Source organism: Bactrocera oleae, chromosome 2, assembly GCF_042242935.1.
Source record: "Bactrocera oleae isolate idBacOlea1 chromosome 2, idBacOlea1, whole genome shotgun sequence".
Classification (NCBI taxonomy): domain Eukaryota; kingdom Metazoa; phylum Arthropoda; class Insecta; order Diptera; family Tephritidae; genus Bactrocera; species Bactrocera oleae.
Genome location: NC_091536.1, coordinates 20666662 through 20684036, shown reverse-complemented (window position 1 = coordinate 20684036; position 17375 = coordinate 20666662). Strand labels below are relative to the sequence as shown.

Sequence of the window (17375 nt, the reverse complement as noted above, 5' to 3'; positions counted from 1 at the left end):
AAGGTAATTAATTGTACAGTAAGATGTGTATGAACGTCGTGTAAGGGAATGTAGTTTATGGGTTAAATTTGATTACTTGTGAATAAATTCATCCCTGTGGCTTGCTCAAACAGTTGGTAGTGAGTAGTTGGCAACGCTATTAATTGAGAAAATATATCTTGTTTAATTTTTCCGCGTTTGTAATTTTATTGATATATTTTTAAAAAATATTTTTTATAAAACAATTTGTGTATTACATTTTTACTATTATTTCTGCAATATAATAGTAACTATGTCTCTACAAGAACCTTTGAAAGGCTCAGTGCCTGTAGGAAATGACGCCAACAACACACCGGCAACAATTGCAAATTCAATCCCAAGTGCATCTTCCGCTAATAATGGAACACCTTTACGCATAAAAAGTTTTCATATAATGGGTACACCAGTAACAAATATTGATACAGCTGCGTCAGTAAATTCAACTAATACACCTAATAACATACTTCCCAAGGGAAAAACTTTACCAAAACCTCCAGACGAATTTTATCGTGACCTGCAACAATTTCATGAGAGGCGTGCGTAAGTAAATTTTTGCTAACTCAGCAGTAACAATTCTATTCCTTAGAAAAAAACTAACGCATCGCTATTTTTTTTAATGTTTAGTACACCAATTATGTACACGCCGAAAATTAGCGGGCGAGAGATAGATCTCCATCGACTTTACAGCGAAGTAACAGAACGCGGTGGTTTCAACAAGGTGAATCAAAGAGATGAATGGGACGAAGTCTTGCCAGTATTAGACATTCGTGATAAATGTGTAAATGCTACTGCCGCAGTAAAGTATATATACAGACGCTGTCTGGAAAAATATGAGAGACAGAATTTTTTCGGCGAAGATCCAGATAAAATAGAAGCACTAGAATCTGCAGATGCGATGGAAGGTGGTGGTCGTTCACGAAGTCGTTATCCTGCGTCAATTTATTCAAGCAATAGCGTTAATACCAACGTCAATGCAGTCCCAATGGCCTACAATTACAGACAACATATTGTTAATATGGATAGACGTCGTACCTATAAATTCTCTACCGATCTTCATAAACCGTCACCTTATGATAAGCTTATGCTTTCTCTAATTTCACCGCTTCCTAATGAGCAAGATTTTGCAATAAATGTTTGCTCATTAATGTCAAATGAAAATAAGCACACACTAAAGCTGAATGAATATCCAAAACTTTTGGATGTGCTGCTGGCTCATACGGGAGTATTTCCAGATTACACTTTGCGCAAATTGTTTCAACATGTTTACACACAAGTACGCGAACATTCACTTTTTAATTTTTGGCGCGACTTATTACGTGACAAACCTCAGATATTAGATTTGTATTCAGATGAACAAGCTATGCGTGATGCCGGACTAATAAATGAAGATGATACTGAAAAAGTAATCAAAAAGTTTGACGATGATATGGACTGGGATTTCTTAAATTTGGGACCCGGTGAAGGCACACAGGAGTATGTCGGTCAACGGGTACAGCAAATTGTGGCTATATTTCGAAATCTTAGCTTTTTTGAGGAAAACATCAATGTATTTGCAAAAAATCGATCATTTATGCGTTTCATAGTGATGGGTGCCAATATACGCTGGGGTAATCTACATAATCAGATATTGGATATAGCCGGTAATATTGCTACTGAAATAGAACTGTTAGATCCATCAACCGATGACGTCTCGCGCAGTTTATTGGCAACACTCTGTGATGGTATTGAAAGTATGGATCGCGGTGTAATCATAAACAGTTTGGAGACACTTTACAAGCTCTGTCAAACCGATGGCAATGAGGAGCATATTAACAAGTTTTTAAATCTTAAGTTTTATGAAAGCATATGCCAATTTCTCTGTCTAAATGATATCATGCTGCTTATATTTACACTTGAAACGATTTACGCGCTAACTTCATTGGGGACACGGTCATGCCATCTTATAATGCAGGTACGAGGTATTGTAGACCAGTTAGTGTCTCTAGTCACTGTCGAAGCACAATCATACGGGCCAGATGGCTGTATTTTGATGCGAGTTGTAGAAACAGTGCCTGGTAATATGCTGCCAATGGTTGCACAAAACATCGCAAATCTACAAAATGTCGCAGTTTTACAGAAACCCCCTCCAAATGTGCTTGTGCCAACATCTCAATTGCCAGCACCGCAAGCACCCGTACCTATGCAAGTGATGTCAACACAAATTACACCTTCACATCCGCAATTGACTACTGTAAGAGTGCCACAAGTTGTAACTGATTTCTCCCAAAATCAACAACCCATGTTGGTGGATCAGACAACTACGATGCAAACAGCAACGACTGTACAGCAACCAGAAGCAACGACAGTACAGCAGAACGTAACGAATGGAGCGCAATTACCTACTGGTCCGACACAAAATTTTACACACGAGGACGAACAATATGCTTTGGCTTGGCTAGGCGCTACTTTTGAGCGAGTAACAACAACAGATAGTCACGTGGAACAACAAGAACTCTATCGCATGTACTTAGCACACTGCCAGAAGTTCGGTAAACACTCGGTTGTTAATCATTTACAATTTCCACGTCTTGTACGCTTGATATATACGAACAATGTTGGTCCCATGTCGGCGCGTCGAAGTGATGGTACTGAGTTGTCAGGTTTCTACTACGTTGGTATACGATTGCGTGCACAGCCATTACCCATACAATCCACCAAGTTACCTCAAAATCAGACAAAACTTTTGGAAAGTAAGCTACCACCAAAAGCGAATACAGTTGAATCACCAGCCGCTGGTACAACGCCTGCACGTAAACTGAAGAAAAAACCCAAATTGCAGCATGAACCCGACATTACATCTGCGGATATCACGACTCCTACACTCACTTCGACTAGTATGACCGCATCAACTATCCAAGAGCTATCTGATGCCCAAACAAAAATTGTTGAAGAAACTACCACATCTGCTGCATCGTCTATAACTACCTCTACCAGCTCGTCTCACTGTGACGCAGCTTTGTTGGTAGTGTCGACACCACACTGTGCGACATCACCATCGTTGTCTTTACAAAACGCCACAGATACAGCAGTGCAACCATCCTCTTCACTTATTAAAAGTTTATTGGCCAACAAGGTGACACAACGTCAACAAAAAAATCAGAAGGAAATAAATACTGCCGCCAACAGTAGCCAGTCGTCGGCAAGTACTTCAACAAATGCTTCAGCGAACGCGCTTACACAACAACCAATAAAAGTTGCCAGTACGGCTTTAAGTGCTTTGGTGAATAATCCCCTTATGCAGAATACACCCGTGAAAGTGGGGCAGACTACCATTAAGCCGCTGAATCCACAAGTGCCCTTGGAAAAAAAGCCATTGCTTGAATCAACACCTCCACCATTGGCACCACTTAGTGGCAATAACGTGGCCAAGGATGCAAGTGGACGTCCAGTAATTATTGCCAATCAAATGCTAGTAGAAATACTCGATAAAAAGGGTGGAGAACCACCAACGCCCAGCACAATTATTAAACGTAAAATCGAGGAATGTACGGAACCCGCAAAACGACAAGCTTTGGAACCAATAAACGCCAAAGAGGATCCCCAAGTAACACCGTCAAAGAATGCCGCAAATTTATACGCAGAAATGGCTGCATCTATATTAGAAGACGAGGATTTAGAAGACATACCACCACTACCAGCTGTAATTACTACTTCATCAACATCTACTATCTCAACGCAATCAAAATTGAATGAATCTATTCAACAGCAACAGTTGCTAATTCCAGCAAAAATTCAACAGGCTACCCTACCAGGTGTTCAGCGTCAGCTAGTATTTCAATCAAATCAACCGCCACAGTTAAAGCTGACCGCACATAGTGGTGTTGCGCCATCTAATCAGCTGCCAACAGCCATGGCTACCATAAAAACAGATCAAGGATTACAGACTGTACCAGTTATTCTACAACAAAAGTCACTAGAACAGGCACAACCTCAACAGTTGATACAGCAAGTAATCACACAAAATATACCGCAAGCAGCGCCACAGCAACAACCAACACAATATGTGCTTGCCACAAATCAACAAGGTCAAACATATCTAGTGGCACAACAACCGCAGCCACAACCACCACCGCCACAACAAACGGTGTTAGTTACTCAAACACCACAGCAACAATCAGCCGGTACAAAAACAATTATTATACTTCAGCAGCAAACGATGGCCGGTCAGCAAACGCATCCTTCGCAACCGCAGCTCATAACAGGTGGTTCACAAAAGATGATCATGAGAACGCCACAGGGCCAAGTGTTGGTAGCACAGCGCCCACAACCGTCGCTGCCCGCATCAACAACACAGCAGTATTTCATAAATCCGCAAACCGGTACTGCCACACATATTCATGTTCCAGTTAGCGGTAGTGCCATTACTGCTAATGTTTCGAGTGTGTCGAGCAGTAATCAGTTTTTGCAACGAAATCAAATATTGTCAACATCACAAGTAACCACTATCGCTCCTACGCAAACGAGCTCTGGACAAATTTCACCATCATTACTTTCACAGCTAAACCACATTCCAGCTACGATAAAACTACATCAACCCCAGATGCCGACAACAACAGTGTCCTCTGTAAATCAACATCAGCCAGCAACCATTTCGCGTATAGGGAAAGCAGTGTCTATTGTGCAGTCTACACCAGGCTTGACAGTGTCACCATCGCCCATACAAATACCGCAATTGCAGCAGCATCAATCTATTATACAACAACACATAATATCGGGACCATCCGAGAAACGGCAAATGATACTTGGTGGACGAGCTATTGAAATTAAGGAGACGGTAATTACGCAAACACCACCACCTGCGCAACAGAGCCAATTGAACTCTCAAACGATTATAACAAAACAAGTGTTGCCACAACAACAACAACAACAACAGCAACAGACGCCACAACAAACCCAACAAATACGCACAGTTATTGAACAACAACAGCATCCATCAATTATTCAACAGAAGTTGTGTTTGCAACAACAGACACAAAAGGTAAAGTTGATTTACATATAAATATACATATGTATATGTTTCAGGCGTAAACTTATAAATCGTTCATTTATTGCCATCATAATAATGTATTGCTAATCAAGCTATTAATTTGCTTTTAATCAACTATTCCTAATTTTATCAAAATATATATTATTTTCAGTCTGGTGAACAAATCAATATAATGCAATCATCTTTGCCAACCAAATCTCCGACCGCAGCTCAGAGCGTCGCCCAACAATCACAGTCGCCGCAACCATCCAGTAATGCAATTGTTGTGCAACAAATCAAAGCACATACACAACAGCAATCTGCAATACCAGTTGTTAACAATAAAATGGTTGCTACTGAGCCACCACCTCTAACGCAGACTGCACGCACAAGCAACATTAGCCAACCGCAACCAAAAGAAGTATCCAAACTCAATGAAATATCAAATATTTCTGGTAATGCAGCAACCACAGTGGCAACAGTCGCAACAACAGCACAAGCTGTCTCAACATCAAGTACACCACCACCAGCAAGCACTGTTCAAACGCCATTGGTGAAACCCATACTTCCGATGCCCCAACTGCCGCAAGTGCAGTTACCACCTGGTGTGGCAGCGGCCGCGGCAGCCAATGCAACACCACCTTTAGATCCCAACTGGTTATATGTTTGTGATTGGCGCAACTGTCCGCGTCGTAAATACAAATCTCTTAATGATTTGCAGCATCATGCGTTTACGGTGCATTGCCCGGATCATCTGGATCCGGCTGCGGAAATTTTCTGCCAGTGGGGCGTTGGTCCAGGTCTTTGCGATGGCATACCACGCAAACGTTATTCACTTATGACACACATAATAGATCGTCACTTGACGACCGATAGTTTACATGCCGCTGCGCAACGACGAGTAGCAACAGGCACAGTCAATTTGCAGCCAACGCAAGCACCGGTAACTATAGTACGCAATGTTGAGGCGGCACAAGCGCAGGCGCAACGTAACAATACCGCCTCGCCAGCGCCATCGACATCATCGTCCTCATCTGGTTCACAACTGTATGGAATCGGCGTCGCCACTAGTTCAGCTATGAACGCAATCAAGCGGCACACAGCCGACTACGTCAAAGAGGTAATGGATGAAAATGAAGGTCCGGTAACGAAAAGCATACGGTTAACCGCCGCATTGATATTAAGAAATTTGGTTACCTATACCAGCACAGCAAAACGCAATTTACGGCGTTATGAACCGCATCTATCCAATATAGCATTGAGTAATGTGGAGTCAAGTGGTGCGATTTCACACATTCTTTTCGAGTTGAATAATTAATTCTATTTATATCCATTGTAGTAGATCCAACTAACAACCATTTACATATACATATTTAAAGTTTTTTTTTTGTATTTTAATAACTAATATGTAATGGTGAAATGATATATTCAATTTAGCCTTCATCCAAGTAAAAACTACAACAAATTACATTAATTCTTTATTATTCGTTAAAATAAAGAAACAATGTAAATTTTGTACTTTTTATTCGCCATGAATTATTAATTGTAACATATTCTTTATATATTTTGCTGTTTTGTGAGTCTTGAATTGAAAACTACAATATTTTTAAATAAAGAAATCGTAGTTCCAAATTTTTTTACTTTATGCCAAATCCAAGTTAAGTAAGTTTTGTTTAAATGTTCGTAAAATATTTTCGTAATTTTTCAATTTCTCCATAAGCTCCAATTTTTCCTGTATGTAATACTCCTTAGGCATTTGTACGTATTCTTCACCTTTAAAAATGAAGCATGTAACAGCTTCCGCATTCACCAAGGTTTCCGAATTTATTTTTGGAGAGTCTTGACGTGTTTCATTTTCTTTTTGGATTTTTGCTTTAAAGTATTTGTTATTATCCCCGCTTCTTTGGTTTATTTTGCGTTTAGAAACTGTTCTACCATGATCGTAACTGTTATTTAAGTTATTAAACTTCGATATGATAACTTTAGAGCTAGAGGGTTCTTGTGTTTCATCGGTGCTCGAATGTGTTATGCGCCTTTTAATACTATTGGTTTTTAAACCCTTGAAGGAAATTTCTTTTTGCTCTGGATGTCTTATTATACCTAAAATAATAAGTACAAATTATGGTATATTAATGACTGATATATATGGTATATTAATGATTTGAAGTTTTAGTATAAAATAATTTACCTGACAAATGTTCATCTTCATAAACTCTGTCTACGGCAAACATGTCTTTCACTTCTGTCTGTATATCATCAACATCCTTCATTGTTGTAGATTCAACACAGTATTCTGCATCCAAGTTATTTATTCTATCATACTCCAACAATCCATCTTCATCATCATCCTCACAACCACTTTCTTTAACTCTAATGAGCGTAGAACTATCATTTAGGTCACCATGAATTGAAAACACCATTTCTGTGTCTAAAGCATCAGCTACTTTAACTAGCCCAACTTCACATTCCCTTTCAATATTATCCTCGGCTTCCTCAATATCAACGCTTTCTTCGTGATACGGAAGCGGCACCGCTGTGCTTGTCAACATTGTTCGCCGGGCGTTTCTTACAATAAATTTTCCTTCAAAATGGTCGGAACACATTAGCATTTGTGTTTCCGGCAATCTATCGGTAACTTTACCTCTTTTCATCCATTGTTCATAACGAACAGGATCTTTTGGGAATGCAAAAAGGGTAAATTTTTTATTGCCACAAGGTGCGCAATCATATGTGTAATTTTCGCAGCCTTTATAAACACAAGCTTTGTATGGCATTATAGTAGAATAAATATCATTAACTCTGAAATTCTTACAATGAAGCACAAAATACCAAACTGAATCTTTTAACACTTCACAGTAGGGATAATCTGTTTCACAGATGATAAATAAACATTTTGATCTCGTCGTTATTTTTGTTGTTATTTTTGCCTTGCCAACTTTGCTAAACGTCATAAATTTTGTATCGCGAATGTTTCGCCATATTTACACAGTTAAAAAAATATGTAGCTTACATTTATCGCTATTTATTTTTATTTATCATAATAAACAAGCATAACAAAGATAAATTGGATCTTGTTTAGCGATTTACAAAAATAAAAAAAAGTGTAGTTCGCATGAGAAAAACAAAACATATCCCCAGCGTGAACTTCTTGCTGGTGATGACGAAACACACAGAAAAAGTTTAGTTTGGGCACTCTATGGCAGAGATTATCTGTTTGTTTTATACCGTTACCGGTTCATTTTAATAATTTTTATATTTTTTCCATTTCGTAAAGTGTCCTATTTTAAAATGAGCCATATGATCATAAGTAATAATAAACAGCCTACACTGGATTCAAAAGAACTAGATTCAGCCCGACATATTCCACATTATAAAAAACTTGGGAGAAGTATTAAACAAATATACTTCGAGTACTGTGCTAACACATCAATTCATGGAATCCAATACTTTGGAGAACGTCGTCCTTTAATAGAGAAGATTTTCTGGTTATGTGTTTTTTTGGCTTCAATATACTGTTGTTCAAATTTAATACATAATATTTATATAAAATGGAATGAAACTCCAGTGATAGTTAGTTTTTCTGAAAAATCCACACCTGTTTGGAGCATACCATTTCCGGCGATTACTATATGTTCTGAAACCAAAAGGATTCCTAGGAAAGAGGGTTTGTAATAAATTGGTTTAGTATTATATTAATCGAACGATTATGATCTTAATTTTTTTTAGGTGTAACTTATGGTCAATTCTTAAAAAGTTTTCGGGAACACGTAAAGGCGAGGCGATTTTTTATACCAAAAAATATTAGTCGCGTGGATTTGGAAGAATTCCGTACGCTTCTTCATATCTGTAATCCGCAATTAGTAGAACATGGTACTCCAATTATTTCTACTCATCTTATAGATTACTTCAGAGTTTTGGAAAATATGCAACCGGAGTTTAATAGATATTATTACTATTGTAAATGGTTTAGTCATTTTGGTGAATGCGATGAACTTTTTACACCTACTTACACAAATGAAGGCATATGTTATACGTTTAACGGTCTCAACGCAACAGATTTGTATCGGGAAGACACTTTTCAGTATCACCGAGTTGGATTTCAAAACTTTTCTAAGCATAATCTAATTCTAAAAAGGCCCCTAAAGTGGTCCTTGCAAAATGGCTATACAGTGGATAGTGGAATTAAAACATATCCGGCACGGGTTTTAGGCGCTGGAGCTCGGGCAGGATTTTTTATTGCGTTACAGAGTTTTCGTCAAGAAGTAGACTATACGTGTCGTGGTCCAATACAAGGCTTCAAAGTATCACTACACTCACCCGATGACGTCCCGCAAGTTTCAAATCAGTTTGTGCGCATTCCTATGGGAAAAGAAGTGGTAATTGCTGTTAAACCAAATATGATCACAACGTCAGCAGGAATTGCAGAATATCCCTCACTAAGACGTCAATGCTTTTTAGAACATGAGCGTACACTCAGATTCTTTAAAGTGTATACACAAAATAATTGTGTATTGGAATGTTTAACAAATTTAACTCTAGCTAATTGTGGGTGTGTGAAGTTTTCGATGCCTCGCACTTTAGATATGCCAGTATGTGCGGAGAATAAAATCTCTTGTTACGACAGGGCCGAAGATGTCTTGCTTTTACGTGAATTTCGACAGGGTCTAAAAGAATCTCATTTGAATTATTTAGGCGCCACACAATGTAATTGTTTGCCGGCTTGTACTTCACTTGTCTACAATACTGAAATTTCACATGGAAATTTCGATCTAGAAGATATGTTAAAAGCAACTGGTGATACTTCATTTTTTAAAGACTTTCCTGGATCACAAATGTCTCGTCTCTCTATATACTTTAAAGAGCATCAGTTTATAACATCTAAGCGATCTGAGTTGTATGGTGTAACTGATTTTTTGGCTAATTGCGGAGGTATTTTTGGTCTATTTATGGGGTTCTCTATATTAAGTTTGGTTGAACTCTTATATCATATTTCACTACGTTTATGGAGTAATATGCAACGTTTGGCAGGATCATAATGCCGTAATTGTTTGTTTTTATTTATGTAATGTTTATTTTTCTTTATTATTATTATTATCATTGTTACGTTTTATCAAGTTCTTAAATATAAATATACATATACATAGAAAGTGATAATATCTAAATTTTGTATTCAATAAATTCAAATTATTTACACACTTACCATTTATTTTGACACGGCAACCCCTACATGTAACGAATGAATTGAATTTTTCGCGCTCGTTTTCCAAAGCACAACATACGAACGAGCGGGCAATTTGTGAACTCGTCGTTTCTTTTCATCATTCGTGCGCTATAGTGTGCGGTTCTGTGCGTGATTTTAATGAGATTTTATAATAAATATAGGAAGGAAAAAGTTTTCCAAGTGAAAAAATTATTTCCAGTCCTGATATCTTGTTATTGACCATTAGAAATCGTTGCTTTACAGGACTTTGAATTTTTCGGTCAGATTGCAAAGTTTACGTAGTGTAAGTGAATAAAAGGAATCTTGTAAACTGAATTGAGTCATGGCCGCCGACCAAGTGCAATTTCAGCAACTCCTGAATTCGTTGTTGTCCACGGACAATGATGTGCGTCAACAAGCTGAGGTGGGTACTATAAATTACATTAATAATTTCATGACTACCATATAAGTCTTAGAAACATTTCTACTCCCTAATAATTTTTACACCACGTAGATGAACAATTAATAAATTCTCCTTAATATTTATTGCGCAGTGGGGCGCTTATAAATTCAGTAAAAGTGGTATCAAATAATTTGCAGCGATCAATGCTAATATACATATGTATGTATACATATATCATATATAAATTAATTTACATATTCTTGTGCTTGCAATGTGCATGTATGTAATTTACAAACATACATTATGCTGGAATATATAAATGTATATATAAATATGCATTTGGAATATACACGCATATGCATCGGTTTTTTTAATTTGCACTTGACAGTCACTATAGCATATATCATCCGCTGCAACGACCACGACAACGAACGAGTGTTAAAAAGGAGAAAATTTAGCAAAACGTGTTTTCATTATGCTACACATGTTTTCGTTATTTTGGTATTGTTGTTCTTTCCTTCTCTTTTACTTATTTAAATATATTCTTTAAACACATAAGTAGTTAGGTTTACGCGTTTCATAAATCCTTTGGATGAATATACCCATTTCGTAATTGAGAATATTCAGAAAGGCAATAGAAGTGCAGAAGTATTAAATATGAACACGTTATGTCTATTTAGTCAGAATTGAATAGTTATTTTTTTACATATTGCTTTAGCTAGCAAATTCGTAAAAAATGGAATACACATACAGGTACATTCTATTTTTGACAATTGAATATGCGCAAAAATTTGCAAAAAGTAGAGAACGGAAGAAAAGGCAATACAGGCAACCAATCATAAAGGTGGTAGTGATATGTTTGCGATAATGGTGACGAGGATGAATGACGAGGGCTTATGGCACGAATTAGAAACTGGCGATTATATGAACAAATTCCATTTATTTCTAATATATGTACCAACGCCCATTTTAATCATGAACTGATATACTTTTACATATCCGCATAAGTATATTGCAAACGCAAAGTGTTCTTTTTTGAATATAGGTATTATTAGAAATGTTTAAAGTTGATGTCGATAATGTCGATGCTGCAACTTACGGATTTCTGGTGGCAAAGTTGTACTTAAAATTGATTATTGCATATTAGGTGCTATGACCTTGAAAAAATGCTTTGTGTTGTGGGGAAGGCTTACGTGCTAAAACAGATTTCACACCAAATTGTTTTTACGTCACGTTTTTGTGTTATAGTGGTTACAATCTAGGACATTGCATACCCTTGTGACCTCCTTAATACAAAATGCCCCATTAACTTAACTTTTCATCTGCAAATGAAATTTTACTATATTATAATAAATGTAATTATTTACGTAGTTTTTATATTAATTTTTAAATTACTTAATAATGCTGGTTTTATAAATAGGATGCTTATAACAATTTGCCATGCGATGTCAAAGTAACACATCTGTTGGGTACAATCCACAATGGCCAACAATCGGAAGAGGCACGTCAAATGGCGGCAGTACTTTTGCGTAGATTATTTACATCTGAATTTGCTGAATTCTACAAAGAGGTGAGTTTTTCAATATCGAAGAACTACTTAAGCTTTTGCTTTTATTACTTACGTTAGGATTTTGCTTAAATGATTGGTGTGATGAAATATAATATTTATCTATGTATACATGCACCTGTTGATATGTATATGAAAATTTATATAAGTATGTATATTTTTATTTACATGCATTCTCATACACAAATGTAAATAAACAGGCCTTATCCATATGCAAATTATATATAATATAATTGATAACACGTTTGTTAAAGATTCGACCATAGTCTATCACTGCGACACTGCAGGTCTTGTTATCCAATAAATAGTGGGTACTAAAATTTTAGAAATGGCTAAAAAATGTAATTTACAAGGTTTGATGTTTCAAATAAAATTGGAAGTTGCACAGTTCCTAAAAACAGGTTATTCGAAAATATAACGATTTTTTTTATTATGACCCACCGATCCAAACATGGTTAAATAATCGAAAGACAGTTTTCTTAAGTTGATTCATTTAAAACAAGTCCAAATTATCCAAATTTAACTTTGTATGGCATAAAAAGTCCAGAATAAACATAACATGATTTAAAATTAATATTGCCGGCTCTATGTTTTCTCATAATTTTACCGGAATATTTATGATTTTAATACACTTATTTTACTAGTATTTAGTTGAATCATATTTTTTTTCCATTCCCATGTGCATAGTTGCCGCAAGAATCGCAAGCTCAGCTGTTGCAGCAGATTTTGTTAGCAGTGCAGCAAGAAGTTACACCGAATTTGCGCCGCAAAATCTGTGAACTGGTTGCCGAAGTCGCACGCAGTCTTACCGATGAAGATGGAAACAATCAATGGACGGATATCTTGCAATTTCTATTCCAATGTGCTAATTCACCTTCGGCTCAATTACAAGAATCGGCATTGCGAATTTTCGCAAGTGTTCCATCTATCTTTGGCAATCAAGAGGCACAGTATTTAGATTTGATCAAGCAAATGTTAGCCAAGAGTTTGGAGCCTACAGCTGATGTGGAAGTACGCTTTCAAGCTGTACGAGCGATTGGTGCCTTTATACTGCACCATAACAAGGATGGGGAATCTAATATATTTAAGCATTTCTCAGATTTATTGCCACGCATGATTATGATCACTGCTGAGAGTATTGAAGCACAAGATGATCAGAGTTTGTTGAAGTTACTTATCGATATGACCGAAACATGCCCGAAATATTTACGTCCCCAATTGGAGAACATCTTCGAGATGTGTATGAAAGTTTTTGGTGCAACAGATGTAGAGGATAGTTGGCGTCATTTAGTTTTGGAAGTAATGGTATCTTTGTCGGAGAATGCACCAGCTATGGTACGTAAGCGTGCGGATAAGTACGTCGTAGCATTAATACCCTTGGTATTGCAAATGATGACAGATTTGGACGATGATAAAGAATGGTCCACCTCCGATGTGGTAACCGATGACGACAATAGTGATAACAATGTCATTGCGGAGTCATCTTTGGATCGCTTGGCTTGCGGATTGGGCGGTAAAACCGTGTTGCCTCATGTTATGAATGCATTGCCGAATATGTTGGGGCACTCCGACTGGAAGCAGCGCTATGCCGCACTTATGGCAATTTCGGCCATTGGCGAAGGTTGCCATAAGCAAATGGAGGCCATGTTGGACCAAATTATGGCAGGCGTATTGAATTTCTTGCGCGATCCCCATCCACGTGTTCGTTACGCTGCTTGCAATGCCATTGGACAGATGTCTACAGATTTCGCACCTACATTTGAAAAGAAATTCCACGACCAGGTGAGTGCATTAAAAATCAAAAGCAATAATTTGGTTTGAAAAATAATTTGTAAATAAATAAACATATTGTTAAATGAAAATTTTTTTTTGTGCAGGTGGTGCCGGGATTGTTATCTTTGCTCGACGATGTAGAAAATCCACGAGTACAAGCACACGCTGGCGCCGCTTTGGTTAACTTCTCTGAAGATTGTCCAAAACACATTTTGACTCGTTACTTGAATGGAATTATGTCGAAGTTGGAGACAATTTTGAATTCCAAATTCAAAGAGCTGGTAGAGAAAGGCAATAAATTGGTGTTGGAACAAGTTGTCACCACTATCGCATCGGTCGCCGATACTTGTGAGAAGGAGTTTGTTACGTACTATGATCGTCTTATGCCATGCCTGAAATTCATCATACAAAATGCCAAGTCCGAGGATTTGCGTATGTTGCGTGGCAAAACCATCGAATGCGTCAGTTTGATTGGTTTGGCAGTAGGTCGTGAGAAATTCATCACCGATGCTGGTGAAGTTATGGACCTATTGTTGAAAACACACACCGAAGGAGATTTGCCAGACGATGACCCACAAACATCTTACCTAATAACCGCTTGGGCTCGCATGTGCAAGATTTTGGGCAAACAATTCGAACAGTATTTGCCGTTGGTAATGGGACCCGTGATGCATACCGCAGCTATGAAACCAGAAGTGGCACTACTGGACAATGACGAAGTGGAGGACATTGAAGGTTTGTGTAAATTTGCTTTTAAATATGTAATGTGCTGTAAATCTGGATCAATTCCAATTAAGCTCGGTTATCCCTTACCTTTTCTATTTACCTAAGAGTCTGAAATCAAATTTCAGCAAAAAAAAAATTATAAAAATGTAGGGTTATACTAATTTATATTTCATTTTACTGAATTATTATAATAACTAATATCGTCTATGCTATTCAAAAACCATTTTTTATCTCTTGATTACATTAGATGATGTCGAATGGTCATTTATTAATTTGGGTGAACAGCAAAACTTTGCTATTCGCACTGCTGGCATGGAGGATAAGGCATCAGCCTGTGAGATGTTAGTTTGCTATGCACGTGAATTGAAGGAAGGTTTCGCTGACTATGCCGAAGAGGTGGTACGCTTGATGGTCCCAATGTTGAAATTCTATTTCCACGATGGCGTACGAACTGCGGCGGCCGAATCATTACCATATTTGTTGGATTGTGCTAAGATTAAGGGTCCCCAATACCTAGAGGGAATGTGGCTCTATATTTGCCCCGAACTACTGAAAGTCATAGGTACAGAACCGGAAGCGGATGTACAATCAGAACTACTTAATTCATTGGCTAAATGCATTGAAACATTGGGTCCAAATTGTTTGAATGAAGACTCAATGACACAAGTATTGGATATTATTACAAAATACATGGGTGAGCACTTTGAACGTGCCGACAAGCGTTTGCAAGCGCGCAACGAGGAGGACTACGACGACGGTGTCGAAGAGGAGTTGGCTGAACAAGACGATACCGATACATATATACTTTCAAAGGTGGTGGATATATCGCACGCACTTTTCCTGACCAATAAAGCACAATTTTTACCCAATTTCGATCGTATTGCACCGCACTTTATAAAGCTGCTTGAACCGAATCGCTCATGGTCCGATAGGCAGTGGGGCGTTTGTGCATTTGACGATGTCATTGGTGAGTATTGATTATATTTATTGTGAGTACTATACTATCTAAGTATTTTTCCATTGTTTGTGTAGAGTTTTGCGGCCCAGCATGTGCTGCTTATCAACAGATTTTCACACCGGCCTTGTTACAATATGTTACCGACAAATCAGCAGAAGTTCGCCAAGCAGCCGCCTACGGTTGTGGTGTATTGGGACAGGTAAAATGCAACACTGTTTTTTGTTAGTAATAAAAGAGTAAAGAATAAAAAATTAACTAATTCAAAGATAAATTCCTATATCACTTTTGAAAATCACTTTATAAAACAAATTAAATTTTAAACTACATTTTTTTCTCTCTCAGTTTGGTGGTGAACAGTTTGCTGTTACATGTGCTCAAATGATTCCCTTACTGGTGCAAGTTATATCTGATCCAAAAAGCCGCGATCACGAGAATATCAATCCCACAGAGAACGCTATTGCCGCAGTTTCAAAGATCCTGAAATATAACAGTAGCGCCATACCAAATGTGAACGATATTATTAATGTTTGGTAAGCATTTTCATACATACATACATACATACAAAGATATATACGAAATATATACTAAATTATTTTTATTGTAACAGGTTCTCTTGGCTGCCCGTAACTGAGGACGCTGATGAAGCACCACACATTTATGGCTACATGTGCGATCTTATCCAGGCCAATCACCCCATCATATTAGGAAACAATAACAGCAATTTGCCACGAATAGTATCAATAATAGCCCAAGCATTTGTTACAAAAGTTGTGTCGTCGTTGAGCGATATCGGCACACGTATGTTGGGCATAGTGAAGCAAGTGGAGTCCAATCCAGAAGTATTCCAGGCATGCGCTAGCATATTAACACCTGAGCAACAATATGCCCTACAGGATGCCTACCGAGAATTGGCTGGTGGTGCACCAGCAACTGCATAAAGACAAAAAACTACGGCAAATTTATCGACATCTGCTGCTGATGCTGTAGATAAGTTCACAGTTATGTATGCGTAATCAAAATTGAAGCAAAAAAGAAATGAGTAAAAACAACTCACATTATATATATATATACAATAGTATATGAATTCAGAGTTCAACAAAACACAACAAATCCCGTCACAGTTAAAAGCTTGACCTGTACGACATCAGACGCAAATATTTGGTTTTTAATTTAGTAACAAAAACCACAAAGGGCTTGAAAAAGTGGCAAGTCCGCTTTCAATGAAACGTTAAATACTTATTAATTCATTTTTTGAAACAACAAAAATTATAATATAAATACTACTTTATTATGTATGTATGTATATGTGTACTAAATATATAAATAAATATACAACTATGTATATATATATATATAATCATATACAATTATTGCAGTAAATCTGATGCTGATTTTACGAGTGAAATTTTGAACATTGTTTACAAATTTTTATTTTCATTGTCGAAAACTCATAGGCTTCGTAGGCGACTTTTGCAAGTTAACGGTATTTTGTAACGCCAACTGAAACGAAACCACTCCATTAGATCTTTCTACGAAAACGGAGACTTCGGTCGACCTACTACGTATGAAACAACAAATGTAGTGTTAATGTGCTCGCTTGTGTTCGCATCCATGCGCCTCGGTTACCTACTTTAAATGAAATTATAAGAAGTTCAAAATTGAATTACGTTTGCTTAAGCACCCACTATCTATATTTGTTATTTCGGAAAAGAGAGAAAGTGTAAA

At 37.3% G+C, this 17375-nt stretch overlaps 4 protein-coding genes across 4 annotated transcripts; 3 read left to right on the top strand and 1 right to left on the bottom strand.

The window, feature by feature from the left end:
• Positions 1-132: 132 nt before the first annotated feature.
• Positions 133-6655, top strand: Bap170 (Brahma associated protein 170kD). Its single transcript, XM_014234571.3, has 3 exons — positions 133-558; positions 643-5035; positions 5196-6655. Exons 1-3 carry the CDS (start codon positions 272-274, stop codon positions 6339-6341), a joined length of 5826 nt encoding a protein of 1941 aa, XP_014090046.2. The 5' UTR covers positions 133-271; the 3' UTR covers positions 6342-6655.
• Positions 6531-8159, bottom strand: Dlip2 (Dorsal interacting protein 2). Its single transcript, XM_014234572.3, has 2 exons — positions 7212-8159; positions 6531-7123 (listed from the first exon to the last, which is right to left on the bottom strand). The coding sequence occupies exons 1-2, from the start codon at positions 7972-7974 to the stop codon at positions 6666-6668; spliced, it is 1221 nt and encodes a 406-aa protein (XP_014090047.2). The 5' UTR covers positions 7975-8159; the 3' UTR covers positions 6531-6665.
• Positions 8160-8232: 73 nt separating this feature from the next.
• On the top strand, positions 8233-10222 carry rpk (ripped pocket). Its single transcript, XM_014234528.3, has 2 exons — positions 8233-8687; positions 8750-10222. Exons 1-2 carry the CDS (start codon positions 8312-8314, stop codon positions 10057-10059), a joined length of 1686 nt encoding a protein of 561 aa, XP_014090003.2. The 5' UTR covers positions 8233-8311; the 3' UTR covers positions 10060-10222.
• Positions 10223-10330: 108 nt separating this feature from the next.
• Karybeta3 (karyopherin beta 3) lies at positions 10331-17017 on the top strand. The gene is made up of 8 exons (XM_014234597.3): positions 10331-10647; positions 12047-12196; positions 12881-13975; positions 14071-14701; positions 14940-15659; positions 15725-15849; positions 15993-16180; positions 16258-17017. The coding sequence occupies exons 1-8, from the start codon at positions 10567-10569 to the stop codon at positions 16586-16588; spliced, it is 3321 nt and encodes a 1106-aa protein (XP_014090072.1). The 5' UTR covers positions 10331-10566; the 3' UTR covers positions 16589-17017.
• Positions 17018-17375: the final 358 nt, after the last annotated feature.

Coding starts and splice junctions, on each gene's coding strand:
- Bap170 (XM_014234571.3), top strand. CDS start 272: ATGTCTCTACAAGAACCTTTGAAAGGCTCAGTGCCTGTAGGAAATGAC. Junction 559..642: donor CAATTTCATGAGAGGCGTGC/GTAAGTAAATTT, acceptor TTTAATGTTTAG/TACACCAATTATGTACACGC. Junction 5,036..5,195: donor TGCAACAACAGACACAAAAG/GTAAAGTTGATT, acceptor TATTATTTTCAG/TCTGGTGAACAAATCAATAT.
- Karybeta3 (XM_014234597.3), top strand. CDS start 10,567: ATGGCCGCCGACCAAGTGCAATTTCAGCAACTCCTGAATTCGTTGTTG. Junction 10,648..12,046: donor ATGTGCGTCAACAAGCTGAG/GTGGGTACTATA, acceptor TTTTATAAATAG/GATGCTTATAACAATTTGCC. Junction 12,197..12,880: donor TTGCTGAATTCTACAAAGAG/GTGAGTTTTTCA, acceptor CCATGTGCATAG/TTGCCGCAAGAATCGCAAGC.
- Dlip2 (XM_014234572.3), bottom strand. CDS start 7,974: ATGACGTTTAGCAAAGTTGGCAAGGCAAAAATAACAACAAAAATAACG. Junction 7,124..7,211: donor TGAAGATGAACATTTGTCAG/GTAAATTATTTT, acceptor TTATTATTTTAG/GTATAATAAGACATCCAGAG.
- rpk (XM_014234528.3), top strand. CDS start 8,312: ATGAGCCATATGATCATAAGTAATAATAAACAGCCTACACTGGATTCA. Junction 8,688..8,749: donor AAGGATTCCTAGGAAAGAGG/GTTTGTAATAAA, acceptor AATTTTTTTTAG/GTGTAACTTATGGTCAATTC.